An 18,164-nucleotide genomic window follows, 5' to 3' on the forward strand; every position below is an offset into this window, starting at 1 on the left:
CATCAAGCTACCATGGACTATCTTCACAGAATTACAAAAAACTAGTTCAAATTTCATATGGAACCAAAAAAATGAGCCCATATAGCCAAGACCATCCTAAGCAAAAAGAACAAAGCTGGAGGCATCATGCTACCTGATTTCAAACTATACTACAAGCCTACAGTAGCCAAAACTGCATGATCCTGTTACCAAAACAGATATATATATATATATATATATATATATATATATATATATATATATATAGAGAGAGAGAGAGAGAGAGAGAGAGAGAGAGAGAGAGACACCAATGGAATAGAACAGGGGCCTCAGAAATAACACCACACATCTATAATCATCTGATCTTTGACAAACCTGACAAAAAGAAGCAAAGGGGAAAGGATTCCTTATTCAATAAATGGTGTTGAAAAAACTGGCTAGCCATGTGCAGAAAACTGAAACTGGACTCCTTTCTTACACCTTACACAAAAATTAACTCCAGATGGATTAAAGACTTAAACATAAGACCCAACACCATAAAAACCCTAGAAGAAAACCCAGGCAATACCATTCAGGACATAGGCATGGGCAAAGACTTCAAGACTAAAACACCAAAAGCAATGGCACCAAAAGCCAAAATTGACAAATGGGATCTAATTAAACTAAAGAGCTTCTGCGCAGCAAAAGAAACTATCATCAGAGCGAACAAGAAACCTAGAGAATGGGAGAAAATTTTTCCAGTCTATCCATCTGACAAAGGGCTAATATCTAGAATCTACAAGGAACTTAAACAAATTTACAAGAAAAAAACAATCCCATCAAAACGTGGGCAAAGGATATGAACGGACATGTCTCAAAAGAAGACATTCATGAGGCCAACAAACATAGGGGAAAAAAGCTCATCATCACTGGTCATTAGAGAAATGCAAATCAAAACCACAATGAGATACCATCTCACACCAGTTAGAATGGCAGTCATTAAAAAGTCAGGAAACAACAGCTGCTGGAGAGGATGTGGAGAAACAGAAATGCTTTTACACTGTTGGGGTGTACAGAGTTGCGAGTTGCACTGTTCCTGCTGGAAGTAAACTAGCCTTGCTGAGTAATCCGTTGTCTTGGTGTGGATTTTTCCCGACGTTATAAACCCATTTCCAACAATGCCAAAACTGTCAGTACTATCTCAAGTGTGTGTTTCTCTAGGCACCACAATATAGGCTGCTGCTTTGAAACTTTCCTAAGAAAATAGAGTGGCAACTCAGGATGTGAATATGAAGGAGCATCCATTGCAGATGCCACAGGAAGAAGAAGCTCAAAACACAAGACTGGAACAGGCTTTGAAAGTGCTGACATTAAAAAAAAAACCATTAGCAGAGATATTTAAATTTCCAGCAGTTACTTGATTAATAATACTCAAAGTTCTGCAGAAAAATGACTAAAACAGCTGGAGAGCTGATTCCCAGGAACCTAATCTCTGGACTAGTGGGAATTTATGCGCTTTTTCTCTTTTGTGTTGATCCTCTCTTGTGGAGATTTCTATAGCCTTGTCAAAGAAGTAATCAGGTCCTTCTGTCGGATGCACCAGCAGGTGGCCAACAATTCTGTAAGGGAGACGAACCGGGGGTGTCATGACGTAGGAATCAGTGTTATCAAAAACGTAATAGCTTGACACCCTCTTGTTGTGACTAACGAACCCTCCAATATCGGCCCAATGAAGAATAAGCCGACATAAAAATGTGTTCATTTCTGCCGGGACTTTGATTCCGTTCTTCCGAGTGCCAAATTATCACATACAGAAGAAATTCTGGGGCAAGCCTACAGAGGCCGCAACAGAAGCAGAAGTGCAAGAATATGGAGAAGCCAATGCTACAGATTGCATTTCAGGAGTGGGAATTCTGAAGTCAAGAAAGAGAATGTTGTGAACAGTGAAGAAGGGTGGGGATGTAATCGTTCTGAGGAGGAGGAAGATGCCCGTGGTGTGTGGGTTGACATGTGCCGCTCTTCTGTGAAGAACAACAGGGACTTTTTCCAATGATTGAACTCGATGGAAGAAACATTTGGAATGATGCCTGTAGACCTAAGAATAAATGAAAGGTTTCTCTTCAAAGCTTTCCTCCTAGTTCGTTACAAATAAATAACAGTTTCTTCAAAGGTTAATTTACTTTAATGCATGCTTGGGGAGGAGGAGAGAACCACATCTGCCACCCTCAGCACCAGTAGCCTTCTAAGCCAGGAAGGCTTCCAGAAAATCTACCTGGCCCAACTTTGTATTGAACCCAGGGCTGCCCTGGGAAAGCCACAAATTGAAATATACTGAAATAAACAGCGCTGGGCCAAGAGACAAGTTACTTTCACTTGAGGCTACTGAACACTTTCATTAAAAATAAAAGCCCTCAGCTGTAGGAAGGTAAGACTAGCAGCTGCAGCAGCTGGAAAAACCGACTGAAAATAACATGTAAGAGAGAAAACCAATGTGAGTGCATTTTCCAGTGCCCCAACTAAAGGGAAGAAAAACAACTTTCTATGATGATGTATTATCACCCGAACGTCCAGTCAAAAAATAGATGTTCCTTCAGAAAAAAGCAACTGGCACCGTGAGATGTGCTTTTGCAACCGGGGGAAATAGAATAAATTATCTTCCAAACCAGTTCTTAATTCTTAATTCCAAAGGATAATGCTGAATTTCTGTAATTGCTCTGAATATTAGTCAATAGTCAATCCAAAAATATTTGTTTATGTTTAAAAGTACAGAGGTTACCATATTTTGGAAACCACAGTTTATAAAAAGATAAAGGGAAATTTATTTGAAGGACAGGATAGCACGGTGTCTATTTTGGAGGATGTGTGCAGCAGTGGGGTGCATGCATCATTACCATTGGTTGCAGACTCAGATCTGAACAAAAAGATACAGTCAAAACAGTGTGACTTCCTCTTCATCCCTTCTGCCTCAGTCCCCACCCGCTTCCTGCCTCTTGCTCATCCAAACCCTCTAAGTAGCCTGTCTCTTCAATATTAGGTTTATCCTTCCTCTATTCTATTTGCAAAAAAAATGAATATACATGTATGGTTTCTTAGGCTCCCTTCATACTTGCATAAGCATAAATACAGTAGGTAGTTTTTTGAACTTTACTTTTACTTTTTCACTTAATAGTATGTCCTCAAAATTACTCCATATTAATTCATAGAAGCCTTCCTTATTTTTCACAGCTGCATAGTACTCCATTATGTGGCTTTACCATGGTTATTCAACTATTCACCCATATATATTAACATTTAGGTTTTTCTCACTATTGTGCAATTATGTCACAAAGAATAACAATTGCATATATATTTTAGATTTTTGGAGGTATATCCTCAGGGTAGATTCCTAGAAATAGGATTGTTGGTATGTACATACTTAGTTTTGTTCAATTTTATCAAATTTTTCTCTAGAAGGTGGTAACAATTTAGATCCCCAGCAGCAGTGTAGGAGAGCGTATTTTCTGACAGCCTCACCAACAAAATGTGTCCTAAATTATTTCCACTCTCACAAGTGAGAAAGGGCATGCCAGTGTTCTTTTAATTTGCATTTCTGTATGATGAGCATGTTTGAATATTTTTTTCAGAAGTTTGAGGGCCATTTTTGTATCTTCGTTGTGGATTGTCTTCTCAGGACTTTTTTCCCATTTTTCTATCAGAATTGTCGTCTTTTATTCCTCAATTGTTAAGAATTCTTTACCAATTAGGCATATTAGCTTTCGGTCCAGGGTATATGTTGCTAACACTTTTTATCCACCTTTTATGTTGTTGTCTAACTTAATCAGGTATTTTTAATCATGTAACACTTTTATTTTTACTCGTTATTGTTATGTATTCAAATATAGAATCTTTTTTTCATTGCTTCTAGATTTTGAGTCATTGCTTCAAAGACTTTTCTGTACCAAGGTTAAAAACGAATTCACCTGTGTTTTCTTGTAGTGTTTGCATTATTTCACTTTTTAACACTTAGATCCCTAGTTTATGTGAAGTTTATTCTTATGTGGTATGAAATATGAATCTCATTTTATCCCTTCTAAGTTGTTATCTCAACATCATTTACTTAAAAGTCCATCTTTAGGCCAGGCACGGCAGCTCACACCTATAATCCCAGCACTTTGGGAGGACGAGACATGTGGATCACCTGAGGTCAGGAGTTCAAGACCAGACTGGCCAACATGGTGAAACCCCGTCCCTACTAAAAATACAAAAATTAACCAGGCACGATGGTGCATGCCTATAATCCCAGCTACTGGGGAGGCTGAGGCAGGAGAATCACTTGAACCTGGGAGGCAGAGGTTGCAGTGACCCAAGATTGCACCACTGCACTCCAGCCTGTGTGATAGAGTGAGAATCTGTCTCAAAAAAAAACAAGTCCGTCTTTAAACTGAAATGCTGTCATTATCATATACTAGATTTCTATGTCTATCAGGGTCTAACTATTTACTTTCTAATTTATCCCACTACTCCAGTGGTGTCCAATCTTTTGGCTTCCCTGGGCCACATTGGAAGAAGAATAATTGTTTTAGGCCACATATAAAATACACTAACGATAGCTGATGAGCTAAAAATAAAAATTGCAAATCCCATAATGCTTTAAGAAAGTTTACAATTTTGTATTGGGCCGAAATCAAAGCAGTCCTGGGCCGCATGCAGCCCACAGGCCATACGTTGGACAAGCTTGCCCTAGTCTATTTGTGTTTCCATGCCTGGTTACCACATTCTTTTAATTATGGAGACATCATGGTATGTTTTAATGTCTAGTGGGGCTGTCTTCCTTGTGTTTTCTTTTTCCAAGCTATTCTTGTATGTTTGCTTTTACATGTGAACTTTTGCATCAATTTGCTAATTCTATAACATAGTTTATCGGCATTATTACTGTGATTGCATTGAATTTATAAATTAACTCTGGAAGAAATGACATCCTATCATGTTGGGTCACCCTATCCACAAATGCGGAATGTCTTTTCATTTATTCAAGTGTCTTTTAGAAGTATTTCAGGCCAGGCACAGTGGCTCACGCCCTTAATCCCAGCACTTTGGAGGCTGAGGTGGGCAGATCACAAAGTCAAGAGATCGAGACCATCCTAGCCAACATGATGAAATGCCGTTACTACTAAAAATACAAAAAGTAGCTGGGCATGGTGGCATGTGCCTGTAGTCCCAGCTACTCAGGAGGGTGAGACAGGAGAATCATTTGAACCTGGGAGGCGGAGATTGTAGTGAGCCAAGATCGCACCACTGCCCTGGTGACAGACTGAGACTCCATCTCAAAAAAAAAACAACAGTATTTCAAATTTTTCCTCATATATTTTTCACACATATCTTATTAAATGAATTTCTAAATTTTTAATCATCTTTGTTGTTATTGTAAACAGCATTTTCTCCACTATTATTTATTTTAACTTTTGTTTATATGTATTGAAGTTATTTATTGTATGTTAATTTTATATCCTGCTGGTTTGCTGAATTTTTTTATTGGTTGAGTTTTTTGTTTTTTTTTTTTGAGATGGGGTTTTACTCTTGTTGCCCAGGCTAGAGTGCAATGGCATGATCTCAGCTCACTGCAATCTCTGCCTCCCGGGTTCAAGCGATTCTCCTGCCTCAGCCTCCTGAGTAGCTGGGATTACAGGCACATGCCACCACTCCTGGCTAGTTTTTGTAGTTTTAGTAGAGACAGGGTTTCTCCATGTTGGCCAGGCTGGTTTCAAACTCCTGACCTCACCTGATCCTCCTGTGTCAGCCACCCAAAGTGCTGGGATTACAGGTGTGAGCCACAGAGCCCAGCAGCTGAGTTACTTTTATCAGAGACTTTGAGGTTTGTCAGATACACTATTATATCATCTGCAAATAGACAATTTTACTTACTCAGTCACACACCTCTAATTGATTTTACTTTATCAATAAGTTTCATTGACTAAAACCTCTGCTCCACAATGTTGAGTAGCAGTAGACAAAGTGGATATCCTTGCCTTGTTTCCAACTGTAGTGGAAATGCTTCTAGTCTTTCTGTATTAAATAAGATATTTGCCTTACAATTAAAATACATCTACGTTACTATGTTAAGACAGCATCCCTCAATACCTATTTTCTAGAATGTTCATTGATCATAAATATGTGCAGAATTTTGCCAAATACTTTTTCAACATCTATGAAGATAATCTGATTTATTTTAATTAGATTAATTAGTATAATGTTAATCATTCCTTACTTAAAGTCAACCTTGCATTCCTGGAATACATATCACTTAATCAAGGTATATTATTTTCTTTTTTTGTTTTGAGACAGAGTTTTGCTCTTGTTACCCAGGCTGGAGTGCAATGGCGATCTCGGCTCACCGCAACCTCCGCCTCCTGGGTTCAGGCAATTCTCCAGCCTCAGCCTCCTGAGTAGCTGGGATTACAAGCACGCACCACCATGCCCAGCTAATTTTTTGTATTTTTAGTAGAGACGGGGTTTCACCATGTTGACCAGGATGGTCTCGATCTCTTGATCTCATGATCCACCCACCTCGGCCTCCCAAAGTGCTGGGATTACAGGCTTGAGCCACCGCGCCCGGCCCAAGGTATATTATTTTCTTAATGTGGTGTTGCCTTCTGCTTCTTTCTGATACTTGTATTTAGAATTTTTTGCATTCACGAGTGATACTGGCTTTTAGTATTTTTTTCTTTGTGCTTGCTTTTCTCATTTAGGTATCAGTGTTAAAGTTATTTAATTTCAATACCCTGGAGTAATTTACAGAGCATTTGAGACTATCCAGCCTTTGAAGGTCTGTTAGAATTCACTTGTGACACCATCTGTGCTTGCTTCTGTTTTGGGGGTAGTTTTTCAACTTCCCCATTTCTTCTGTAAACACAAGTCGGATTAAACTTTCTAATTTCATGAGGTCAGTTTCAGCAATCTCTATTTCCCTATAAAACTGCCTGTTTCATTATGGTGTTCAAACTTATTTGCAGAGAGGTCTGCATAGTAGTACCTGTTTTTTTATTTCTTCTAATTCAATGGCTGTTTTTCACTTGTCATTCCATATTTTGTGTATTTGTGTTTTCTCATTTTTATCAACTTAGCTAGTGTTTTGTTTATTTTGGTAATTTTCTAAAAAAACAGAATTTTGATTTATTAGATCTCTTTTATACTGTTTTCTTCCTTGTTAATTTCTGCTTTTATCTTTATTATTTCCTTCCTTGTGCTTCTTTCTTTTGACTCACTTTATTGCTCTGTTTCTAGGCTTTTGAATTAGGAACTTAGTCCTTTTTGTTTTTGAGACGGAGTTTTCACTCTGTTGTCCAGGCTGGAGTACAATGGCACCGTCCTGGCTCACTGCAGCCCCAGCCTCCCAGGTTCAAGCAATTCTCCTGCCTCAGCCTGCTGGGATTGCAGGCATGCACCACCACGCCCAGCTAATTTTTGTATTTTTAGTATAGACGGGATTTCACTATGTTAGCCAGGCTGGTCCCAAACTCCTGACCTCACATGATCCACCCACCTCAGCCTCCCAAAGTGCTAGCATTACAGATGTGAGCTAGGACACCTGGCCAATTCATATTTTTATTGACAGAGATGTTTAGTACAATGAATTTTCTGCTTGTCATGCTTTACATGCATGCCACAGATTCTAAAACACAGTGTTTTCAATGTCGTTATTTTCTGTAATTCTGTAATTTCTTTTTGTATTTTACCCAAAAGTTATTTAAAAAGAGACTTTTAAATTTCTCGGTGAATGGACTTTCTGTCTTTTCATTTGTGTCAGCAAATTCTAGATTTATTGCATTGTGTTTAGGGAGTATTATCCGTGGTCTTTCTACGTTATGAAAGTCACTGATGTTCACCTTGTGCCCTGATATGTGATGAGTTTCCGTAAATGTGCCATGGGCACTTGAGGACAGTGTGTATCCTCCATTGTAATAGCTTCATGTTCGGTCTATGTCATAAGACTTGCCTTGTGCAGTTTTTAGACATCTCATCACTTACTTGTCAGTCACTTGACCTGTCTTGTACTGAAAGTGATGTATTAAATCTAGTGCTATCCGTGTGTTGTATGGGTCCTTACATTTTCTATTTTTGTTTCATAAAGGTAGTTGGTGTGATATTTGTGGGATATGTCTGTGTGGGTTGTAAGTTTAGCATTGAATTTTGTTGTCATATTTAATGCTTTTGACTTGAATTTCACTTTGTCTGATATCAGGATTTTTATCACAGCTCTTTTAGCATTCATTACCTGCATTACTTTTGTCCATTCGCTAAGTGGCCTCTCACTAAGGCCCCTCAACTGTGCTCCCCATGGCCTTCGCTCACCGTAGCCTGTGATAGAGCAGGTGTGTGAGCAGTTGTAGTCCTGGCACTTGTTAATTTTTCTCCCTCAACTCACAGTTCTGCCTTTAAGTAATGCAAGGGTGTGGTTTATGTGGGATTTTTATAGCTGTGAAGCTATTCCTTAGAGTTTAGGGATGAGCTTTTGGGAAAGTGATTACTATATAGCCAGCATGGTAATCAACCACCCAGGAGTCCATCCTTTTCCAATTTAATAATGCTATGAAATTATAAAAAAAAACCATAGCATTATTTTAAGGCTATGTAATATTTCAAGAAATACATGTATAATTGATTCACTCACTGGAATTAGAATTTTTTCAATTCAGTTAATGCCACAATTCATAATTCAGGCTTCCCTTTTATATTTAATAGGCTATACAATACATATTTGTTAAATAAATGAAGAGAGGAACGAATAAAAGACTGTGGAGGATGGGATGGGCTGAGAACCCAGTTGGCAGATCGGATAGTGGTCTAAGGGATGGATGAGGCAAGATGACCCATCAAGAGTGGTCTAAAGTAGAAAAAGTTTCAAGCCCAAGTTGGAGTCATGACCTCAAAGGTCTGATGGGTCATAGAGATCATCATAAGTGGGAGACAAAGCCACAGTTTAGCAGCCAAGACAGATGGCAGAACTTCAACAAAGCCAGCCAGGAATAAACAAAGGGGATCCATCCAAGGCATTTGCTATGAACAGCATGGGGCCCTTGCCTAGTCATTGTAGGTCCATGACTCATGGTACATGGACGTGACAGATCGACCTGAAAAAACGGAATCAGGTATACCGAGGTCAAAAATCAATCAAATCAAATTTTAAATTTAAAAATTTATTGTGCATACAAAAAACAGTTCTCAAACCAGGAGACTTCAATTTGTGGTAAGAGGGAACTCAGGCACTATAGGCTGGTACATATACACATATGTATATATATATGGCAAAAATGAGGAGGTTGTTTAACCTTTACAATGATTGGTTATTACAGTCAGGTTTTCCAGATGGTTAAAAGTGGGTATCTGGCTGGGCATGGTGGCTCATGCCTGTAATCCCAGAACTTTGGGAGGCTGAGATGGGTGGATCACTTGAGGCCAGGAGTTCAAGACCAGCCTGGGCAACATGGCAAAACTCCATCTCCATTAAAAATACAAAAATCAGCCAGGAGTGGTAGTGGGCACTACTCAGGAGGCTGAGGCAGTAGAATCGCTTGAACCCAGGAGGCGGAGGTTGCAGTGGGTTGAGATCATGCCACTGTACGCCTGGGTGACAGAGCAAGACTCTGTCTCAAAAAATAAATAAATAAATAAGCCATCATCTTACAGCACTTTTGGAAGGCTACATAAGTTTTGCTTATGATTTTCGGGGACATTTACTAGAAATAACCTAAGTTTCACTGGCATAGCATAACTAGCTTTGTCTGATCAGGGATTCTCAAGCCTGGCCTCTTATTTTATTTTAGTTTATTTAACACAAGTAAAGGTCATTAGTGCCAGGCTTATAAAGTGGAACTGTATAATACAAGATTGTACCACGAAGTAGGAGAGCTAACAAGCACAGTTTTGTGCTTCCATTCCAGTCCTTTCTCTGTCCTCCCATATTTGCAACAGCAGAATATACGTTTCCTTTTTTTAAAGGACTTTGTGATATTTGTTTCTAAATGATTTTATTTTAAATTAAAGATACCCCGAGGAACAAAAAAAGTTGCTAATGAGACGCATTGTATGTATGTAAGGAAGAATTTGATGGTATTTTCACTAGAAAAATGCTTAAGTTAATTTCCCAAACTTAATTAATCAGATCACAAAACCATTAACTTTTTTTCTTTGTACCAAAGCCTCTCATTAAAAATGGTGCTGTACAGATAACTCTTTTCCTATCAACAAGGTAGAATTTGTATTTTATTTCTTAAAGACCTTGACGGCAAAAGATGATTACATCCTCAGCTCTAATCCATGTCCAATTAGAAAAACTGCTAGCATATTAATAAAAGTTAGAAATTAATTACAAACTCCATAACTATTGAAGAACAGTACACCTTCCTCTGAAGTGGAGAGCATATTTAAATTTGAATATGCAGTGTCTATTTTTAATAAAGTGAAGATGGGATTTTATTCACTGCTCTGCCTTAGCTCAAGCAGTTTCCTTTACCTGGAGAGGACTGTTCTTCCTTCATCAGGAAAGCATGAGCTCTTCCTTCCCTGCCACTTCAGGCATCGCCATCTCCGGACGCTGCTCTTAGCCTCGATGGATGGACCATGAATTCCTAGTCAAGACTCTCTCATGCTTGCTTCACAGCACTTAGCAAATTGTGAAACCAGGCTCACATGCTTTTCTTTTTAGTGGACCACGGAATCAAACTGCTACTCAGACTTACTATGAAACTAAACTTATTTGTTGAATATTTTATTGATGTAATAGCTATAGAAAAAAAGTGTCACTTAGTTCAACCCCTTAAAAATAAGGCCTCCTATAAGACAAGCCGCTGGTGAGCAAAACAATGAACTCTTACTGGATTAATTATTCCAATTATTTCTCAATTTGCAAGTCAGATAACTTCATAGTCACCATTAAATGCAAATCAGCATTTATATAATAAATACCTAGGCATATCAGTGACCTAGAAGAGGTAAAAGGAACTCTGAGTCTCAGATGGGGGAGAGAAACATACAAATACCAAAAAATAAAGTGAAGCTTTAAAAAGAAAAAGAGAGTAAAGAAAAGGAGATATGGCCGGGTGTGGTGGCTCAAGCCTGTAATCCCAGCACTTTGGGAGGCCGAGGCGGGTGGATCACGAAGTCAAGAGATCGAGACCATCCTGGTCAACATGGTGAAACCCCGTCTCTACTAAAAATACAAAAAATTAGCTGGGCATGGTGGCGCGTGCCTGTAATCCCAGCTACTCAGGAGGCTGAGGCAGGAGAACTGCTTGAACCCAGGAGGCGGAGGTTGTGGTGAGCCAAGATCGCACCATTGCACTCCAGCCTGGGTAACAAGAGCGAAACTCCGTCAAAAAAAAAAAGAAAGAAAGAAAAGGAGATATAATGTAGAGAAAAAAGCTTTATAACCGGAACTCTCACCAAAAATATTTATTTCTTTAAATGCTCACTGGAGAGTTTTAAATACAAATTAATAAAATTATATAAGAACAATTGGATGACCATGTCCAAAACTGATCAATGCATTAATAGAAAGGCTTTACTTAATTTCTACCAGGTATCCAAAAATTTTTACGAGAACTCTTAGGGTCAAAGGGACATGCACACAAAACTTACAAGATACAACTTATTTTCTCTACTTACTTATTATTTGTTTGTTTGTTTTTGTTTGTTTGAGATGGAGTCTCACTCTGGAGCCCAGGCGAGTGCACTGGGGCGATCTCGACTCACTGCAGCCTCCGCCTCCCGAGTTCTGGCGATTCTCCTGCCTTAGCCTCCTGGGTAGCTGGGATTACAGGCACACACCACCACACCCGGCTAATTTTTGTATTTTTAGTAGAGATGGGGTTTCTCCATGTTGGCCAGGCTGGTCTCAAATCCTGACCTCAGGTGATCAGTGCCCCTCGGCCTCCAAAAGTGCGAGAACTACAGGCGTGAGCCACAGCACCCAGCCTCAACTTATTACAGAAAGAGTATAAAGCTAACATACATTGGGGAACTCATGGTTTCTTAAGTAGATGATGAAGGCTGGGCTCTAGCGAGATGAATCCACGAGGCTGCCTGGGTTAGAAAGTGGAAGCATGAAAGAAGAATTGGGGAACACATATGTTGAGTGCCAAGTGTTCGTGACCTCACCCTCACCGCCTGAACGTCACAGCGTGAGCGGGCACCCACAAAACGCCTGCTGAATAGATGAAAGAGCTGGAAAGAAATGGGTCTAGAGCTCAGGTGAAGGGAGTAAGCTTGGACCCAAAAGTGAAACATAAGGCATGCCGGAAAAGACAAAAATGTCTTAGGGGAAGGGCAAAAACAGGAAGGTGTTCCTCCACAGTGATGACTGTTTTCCCTGTGGAGTCAGGGGCGAGCAGCTCTTCTGAGAACAATGGCAGAGAAGAGATTCGGAAATGATTCATCTGCCGGCTTAACTTTGACTGTTAAAGTGAGCCGTTTGTAAGATGGTCTTTCACAAATCTCACATTTCGGAATGCAAGATTCTTAGGTGCTTAATAACCAAAAGAATACAAGTTTAACCATGAATAGGAGAACTATTTGGGGCAAGTATTTAAAATCTTAAAGAAGCAGCTCTTAAATAATATATTTGTACATTTGTTGATATAGGTTAACATATATTTGACGTGAATTAATTTTAATAATACAATAGATTTAGACTTAAAAGTTGCAAAGTTTAATCACAGAGTCAATCAATATCCCTAGTGGTAACAAAAACCAAATCTTTAGTTATTTGATATTGTTCAGTGACATGGCATGTGTAAAATTAAAGATTTTCACACTGCTTGTAGTGAACAGTTTATAATAAACTGTTTTAATTAATTCTTCAGGTCCCAAAATGGTAGAAGTCCAGAGTCAACAGTTTCAGATCAACTCCAACAACGGCAAGCCACTGTTTACTGTGGATGAGAAGGAAGTTGTGGTTGGTACAGACAAACTTCGCGTAACTGGTATGTAGTAACGCGAGAAAAACACAACATCCTATAGAGCACACATCTGCAAAAACACACTGTACTATTGTCAAGCTTACGTGGAATCTTTCAAGCAGATAAGAAAAGAGAGTTTGAATGTATTTCATTTTCTCCATTGCATTTCTGTTGAATGACCTTGACGGATTTCTAGAAGAATGAAATCCTCTCCACAGATCTTGGCCCATTCTTCTTCCACCATAGTTTTACCCTTTGTCTCTTTCTTTCTTTCTTTCTTTCTTCTTTCTTTCTCTTTCTTTCCTTCTTTCTTTCTTTCTTTTCTTTCTTTCTTTCTCTTTCTCTCTCTCTCTTTCTTTCTTTCTTTCTTTCTTTTTCTTTTTCTGTGACAGAGTCTTACTCTGTCACCCAGGCTGGAGTGCAATAGCTCAATCTGAGCTCACTGCAACCTCCACTTCCTGGGTACAAGCAATTCTCTTGCCTCAGCCTCCGGAGTAGCTGGAACTACAGGTGCCTGCCATGACACTTGGCTAGTTTTTGTATTTTTAGTAGAGGCAGAGTTTCTCCATGTTGGCCAGGCTGGTTTCAAACCCCTGACCTCAAATGATCCAACCACCTTGCCCTCCCAGAGTGCTGGGATTACAGGCAGGAACCACAGTGCCCGGCCACCCTTTGTCTTTTTCTAGTTGGAGTAACCCACAGACTTATCAAATGTCACTATCATCTGTGCAGTTCAAGTATCTGCTCCAAGTTTCTTCTATTCTCATCGTATCAGGTACTTGAATTCCTTATATTTCCACACAAAAAAATTCTCTCTCTCTTTTTTTTTTTTTTGATACAAGCTCTCACTGTGTTGCCCAGGCTGGAGTGCAGGGCACAATCTCGGCTCACTGCAACCTCCGCCTCCCACGTTCAAGCGATTCTCCTGCCTCAGCCTCCCAAGTAGCTGAGATTACAAGTGCATGCCACCACATCTGGCTAATTTTTGTATTTTTAGTAGAGACGAGGTTTCACCATGTTGGCCAGGTGGGTCAAGAACTCCTAACCTCAAATGAGCTGCCCATGTCGGCCTCCCAAAGTGCTGAGATTACAAGCATGAGTCACCACGCCGGGCCAAAAAAACATTCTCTTTTTGAACTAAAAGTTGAACAGGGGTCTCATAGGACTCATTTTTAAGATTGGGAAGAGAAAACTTTATTAAAAACATTTTTTAGAACATATTCTAAATTCACTTGCTAAGCTTCTGTAAAGACTAGAAGACATAAGGAGACACTTGTTAAATCTATCCCAGTGCCTTTCAGCACTGCAGTGAAAACCAATAGCAATGTTATGGTCTCTCACAATACTGCCAATACTCCCAAATCAAAAAGAAAGAATGTTTCCTGGCAAAGGAAGTAGACCTCACCCTAATACAGGCCCTAACTAAACTGCATCCAGGAGCTGTTGTTTTTAAAATGATTAACAAAATAGACAGCTAGCTAATGAAGAAAAGAGAAAAGAATCAAATAGATAGAATAAAATATGATAAAGGAGATATCACCACTGATCCCCCAGAAATGCAAACTACCATCAGAGAACACTATAAACACCTCTACACAAATAAGCTAGAAAATCCAAAAGAAATGGATAAATTCCTGGACACATACATCCTCCCAAGACTAAACCAGGAAGTAGTCGAATCCCTGAATAGACCAATAACAAGTGCTGAAATTGAGGCAGAGGAGGAGTTCGGGAGAAATTTGTCCCTCAGGTCAAAAAAACATTATGAAAGAGAAGGTGTTAACTGGTCTTTTAAAAGGATAACTTGAATGCATGTGCTAGAGCAGGGGGTCCCCTATCCCCAGGCCATAGACGGGTACTGGGGGATCAGTGGTGATATCTCCTTTATCATATTTTATTGTATCTATTTGATTCTTTTCTCTTTTCTTCATTAGTCTAGCTAGCAGTCTATTTTGTTAATCTTTTTTAAAAAATCAGCTCCTGGATGCAATGATTTTTTGAAGTGTTTTTCATGTTTTTGTCTCTTTTAGTTCTGCTCTGATTTTAGTTATTTCTTGTCTTCTGCTACTTTTGAATTTGTTTGCTCTTGCTTCTCTAGTTCTTTTCATTGTGATCTTAGAGTGTCGATTTTAGATCTTTCCTGCTTTCACCTGTGGGCATTTAGAGCTATAAATTTCCCTCTAAATACTGCTTTAGTTGTGTCCCTGAGATTCTGGTACATTGTGTCTTTGTTCTCATTAGTGCCAAAGAACTTATTTATTTCTGCCTTAATTTCATTATTTACCCCAGAGCAGATTGTTCAGTTTCCATGTATTGTGTGGTTTGAGTGAGTTTCTTAATCCTGAGTCTAATTTGATTGCACTGTAGTCTGAGAGACTGTTATGATTTCCACCCTTTTGCATTTGCTGAGGAATGTTTTACTTCCAATTATGTGGTCAGTTTTAGAATACGTTCATGTAGTGCTGAGAAGAATGTATATTCTGTTGATTCTGGGTAAAGAATTCTGTAGATGTCTATTGGGTCTGCCTGGTCCAGAGCTGAGTTCAAGTCCTGAATGTCCTTGTTAATTTTCTGTCTCATTGATCTGTCTAATATTGACAGTGGGGTGCTAAAGTCTCCCACTATATTGTGTGGGAGTCTAACTCTCTTTGTAGGTCTCTAAGAACTTGCTTTCTTCATCTGGGTGCTCCTGTATTGGGTGCATATATATTTAGGATAGCTAGCTCTTCCTGTTGTTAGCTGTTCTTGTTGATCCCTTTACCATTATGTAATGCCCTTCTTTGTCTTTTTTGATCTTTGTTGGTTTTAAGTCTGTTTTACCAGAGACCAGGATTGCAACCTCTGCATTTTTTTATTGAGCCTATGTGTGTCTTTGCACGTGAAACGGGTCTCCTGAATACAGCACACTGATGGCTCTTGACTCTATTCAGTTTGCCGGTCTGTTCTCTTAATTGGTGTATTTAGCCCCTTTACATTTAAAGTTAATGTTGTTATGTGTGAATTTGATCTTGTCATTATGATGTTAGCTGGCTATTTTGCCCATTCATTGGTGTAGTTTCTTCATAGTGTCAATGGTCTTTACAATTTGGTGTGTTTTAACAGTGGCTGATACCAGCTTTTCCTTTCCATATTTAGTGCTTCCTTTGGGAGATCTTGTAAGGCAGGCCTGGCAGGTGACAAAATTTCTCAGCATTTGCTTGTCTGTAAAGGATTTTACTTCTCCTTCATTTATGAAGCTCAGTTTGGCTATATATGAAATTCTGTGTTGAAAATTGTTTTCTTTGGGAATGTTGAATATTGGCTCCCACTCTCTTCTGGCCTGTAGAGTTTCTATAGAGAGATCTGCTGTTAGTCTGATGGCCCTCCCTGGGTGGGTAACCTGACCTTTTTCTCTGGCTGTCCTTAACATTTTTTTCTTTTGTTTCAACCTTGGTGAATCTGACAATTATGTATCTTGGGGTTGTTCTTCCTAAGAAGTATCTTTGTGTTGTTCTCTGTATTTCCTGAATTTGAATGTTGGCCTGTGTTGCTAGGTTGGGGAAGTTCTCCTGGATAATATCCTGAAGAGTTTTCAAACTTTGTTCCATTCTCCCCATCACTTTCAGATACACCAATCAAACATAGTTGGTATTTTCACATAGTCCCATATTTCCTGGAGGCTTTGTTCATTCCTTTTCATGCTTTTTTCTCTCATCTTGTCTTCACACTTTATTTCATTAGGCTGATCTTCAATCTCTGATATCCTTTCTTCTGCTTGATCAAGTCAACTATTTATACTTATGTATGCTTCACAAAGTTCTTGTGCTGTGTTTTTCAGCTCCATCAGGTCACTTATGTTCTTCTCTAAACTGGTTATTTAAGTTAGCAATTCCTCTAACCTTTTTTTAAGGTTCTTAGCTTCCTTGTATTGGGTTAGAACATGCTCCTTTAGCTCCAAGGAGTTTGTTATTACCTACCTTCTGAAGCTCACTTCTGTCAATTCATCAATCTTATTCTCTATCCAGTTTTATTCCCTTGCTGGTGAGGAGTTGTTATCCTTTGAAGAAGAGTCATTCTGGTTTTTGGAATTTTCAGCCTTTTGTGCTGATTTGTCCTCATCTTCATGGATTTATCTACCTTTGGTCTTTGATGTTGGTGACCTTCAGATGGGATTTTCATGTAGATGTCCTTTTTGTTGACATTGATTCTATTCCTTTCTCTTTGTTAGTTTTCCTTCTAACAGTCAGACCCCTCTGCTGCATGTCTGCTGGAGTTTGCTGGAGGTCCACTCCAGACCCTGTTTGCCTGTATATCACCAGTGGAGGCTGCAGAATAGCAAAGATTGCTGCCTATTCCTTTCTCTGGAAGCTTTGGTCTAGAGAGGCACCTGCCAGATGCCAGAGCTCTCCTGTATGAGGGATCTGTTGACCCCTGCTGGGAGGTATCTTTCAGTCAGGAGACATGGGGGTCAGGGACACACTTGAGGAGGCAGTCTGTCCCTTAGTAGAGCATGAGTGCTGTACTGGGAGATCCATTGCTCTCCTCAGAGCCACCTGGTGGGAACGTTTAAGTCTGCTGACGCTGTGCCCACAGCTGCTCCTTCCCTCAGATGCTCTGTCCCAGGGAGATGGGAGTTTTATCTATAAGCCTCTGACTGGGGCTGCTGCCTTTCTTTCAGAGATGTCCTGCCCAGAAAAGAGGAATCTAGAGAGTCAGTCTAGCTACTGCAGCTTCGCCAAGTTCAAACTTCCCAGAAGCTTTATTTACACTGTGAGGGGAAAACTGCCAACTCAAGCCTCAGTAATGGTGGATGCTTTTCCCCACCAAGCTTGAGCATCCCAGGTCAACTTCAGACTGCTCTGCTGGCAGTGAGAATTTCAAGCCACTGGATCTTAGCTTGCTGGGCTCCACTGGGGTGGGATCTGCTGAACTATACTGATTGGCTGCCTGGATTCAGCTCCCTTTCCAGGGGAGTGAACTATTCTCTCTCACTGGTGTTCCAGGTGCCACTGGGGTATGAAAAAAAACTCCTGCAACTAGCTTGGTGTCTGCCCAAACAGCTGCTCAGTTTTGTGCTTGACACCCAAGGGCCCTGGTGACGTAGGCACCCAAGGGAATCTCCTGGTCTGCAGTTTGTGAAGACCATGGGAAAAGCATAGTATCTGGACCAAATAGCACTGTTTTCACAGCACAGTCCCTCACTGCTCCCTTGGCTAGGGGAGGGAGTTCCCCTACCCCTTGTACTTCCTGGGTGAGGCAATGCACCACTCTGCTTTGGCTCACCCTCTGTGGGCT

The 18,164-nt window shown here is 39.9% G+C and overlaps 1 protein-coding gene and 1 long non-coding RNA gene across 7 annotated transcripts in view; one reads left to right on the forward strand and one right to left on the reverse strand.

Moving 5' to 3' along the window:
• SGCG (sarcoglycan gamma) overlaps positions 1-18,164 on the forward strand; it is a 149,957-nt gene that overhangs the window by 87,153 nt on the left and 44,640 nt on the right. For all 5 annotated transcript variants that reach the window (XM_078375173.1, XM_078375174.1, XM_002748898.6 and 2 more), the window contains exon 5: positions 12,795-12,914. In XM_078375173.1, coding sequence (XP_078231299.1) covers positions 12,795-12,914 — 120 coding nt within the window. The remainder of the gene's footprint in view (positions 1-12,794; positions 12,915-18,164) is intronic.
• Positions 1-18,164, reverse strand: part of LOC103793460 (uncharacterized) — a 62,262-nt gene that overhangs the window by 42,157 nt on the left and 1,941 nt on the right. The window lies entirely within an intron of this gene.

The sequence above is a fragment of the Callithrix jacchus genome, chromosome 5 (genome assembly GCF_049354715.1).
Source record: "Callithrix jacchus isolate 240 chromosome 5, calJac240_pri, whole genome shotgun sequence".
NCBI lineage: Eukaryota > Metazoa > Chordata > Mammalia > Primates > Cebidae > Callithrix > Callithrix jacchus.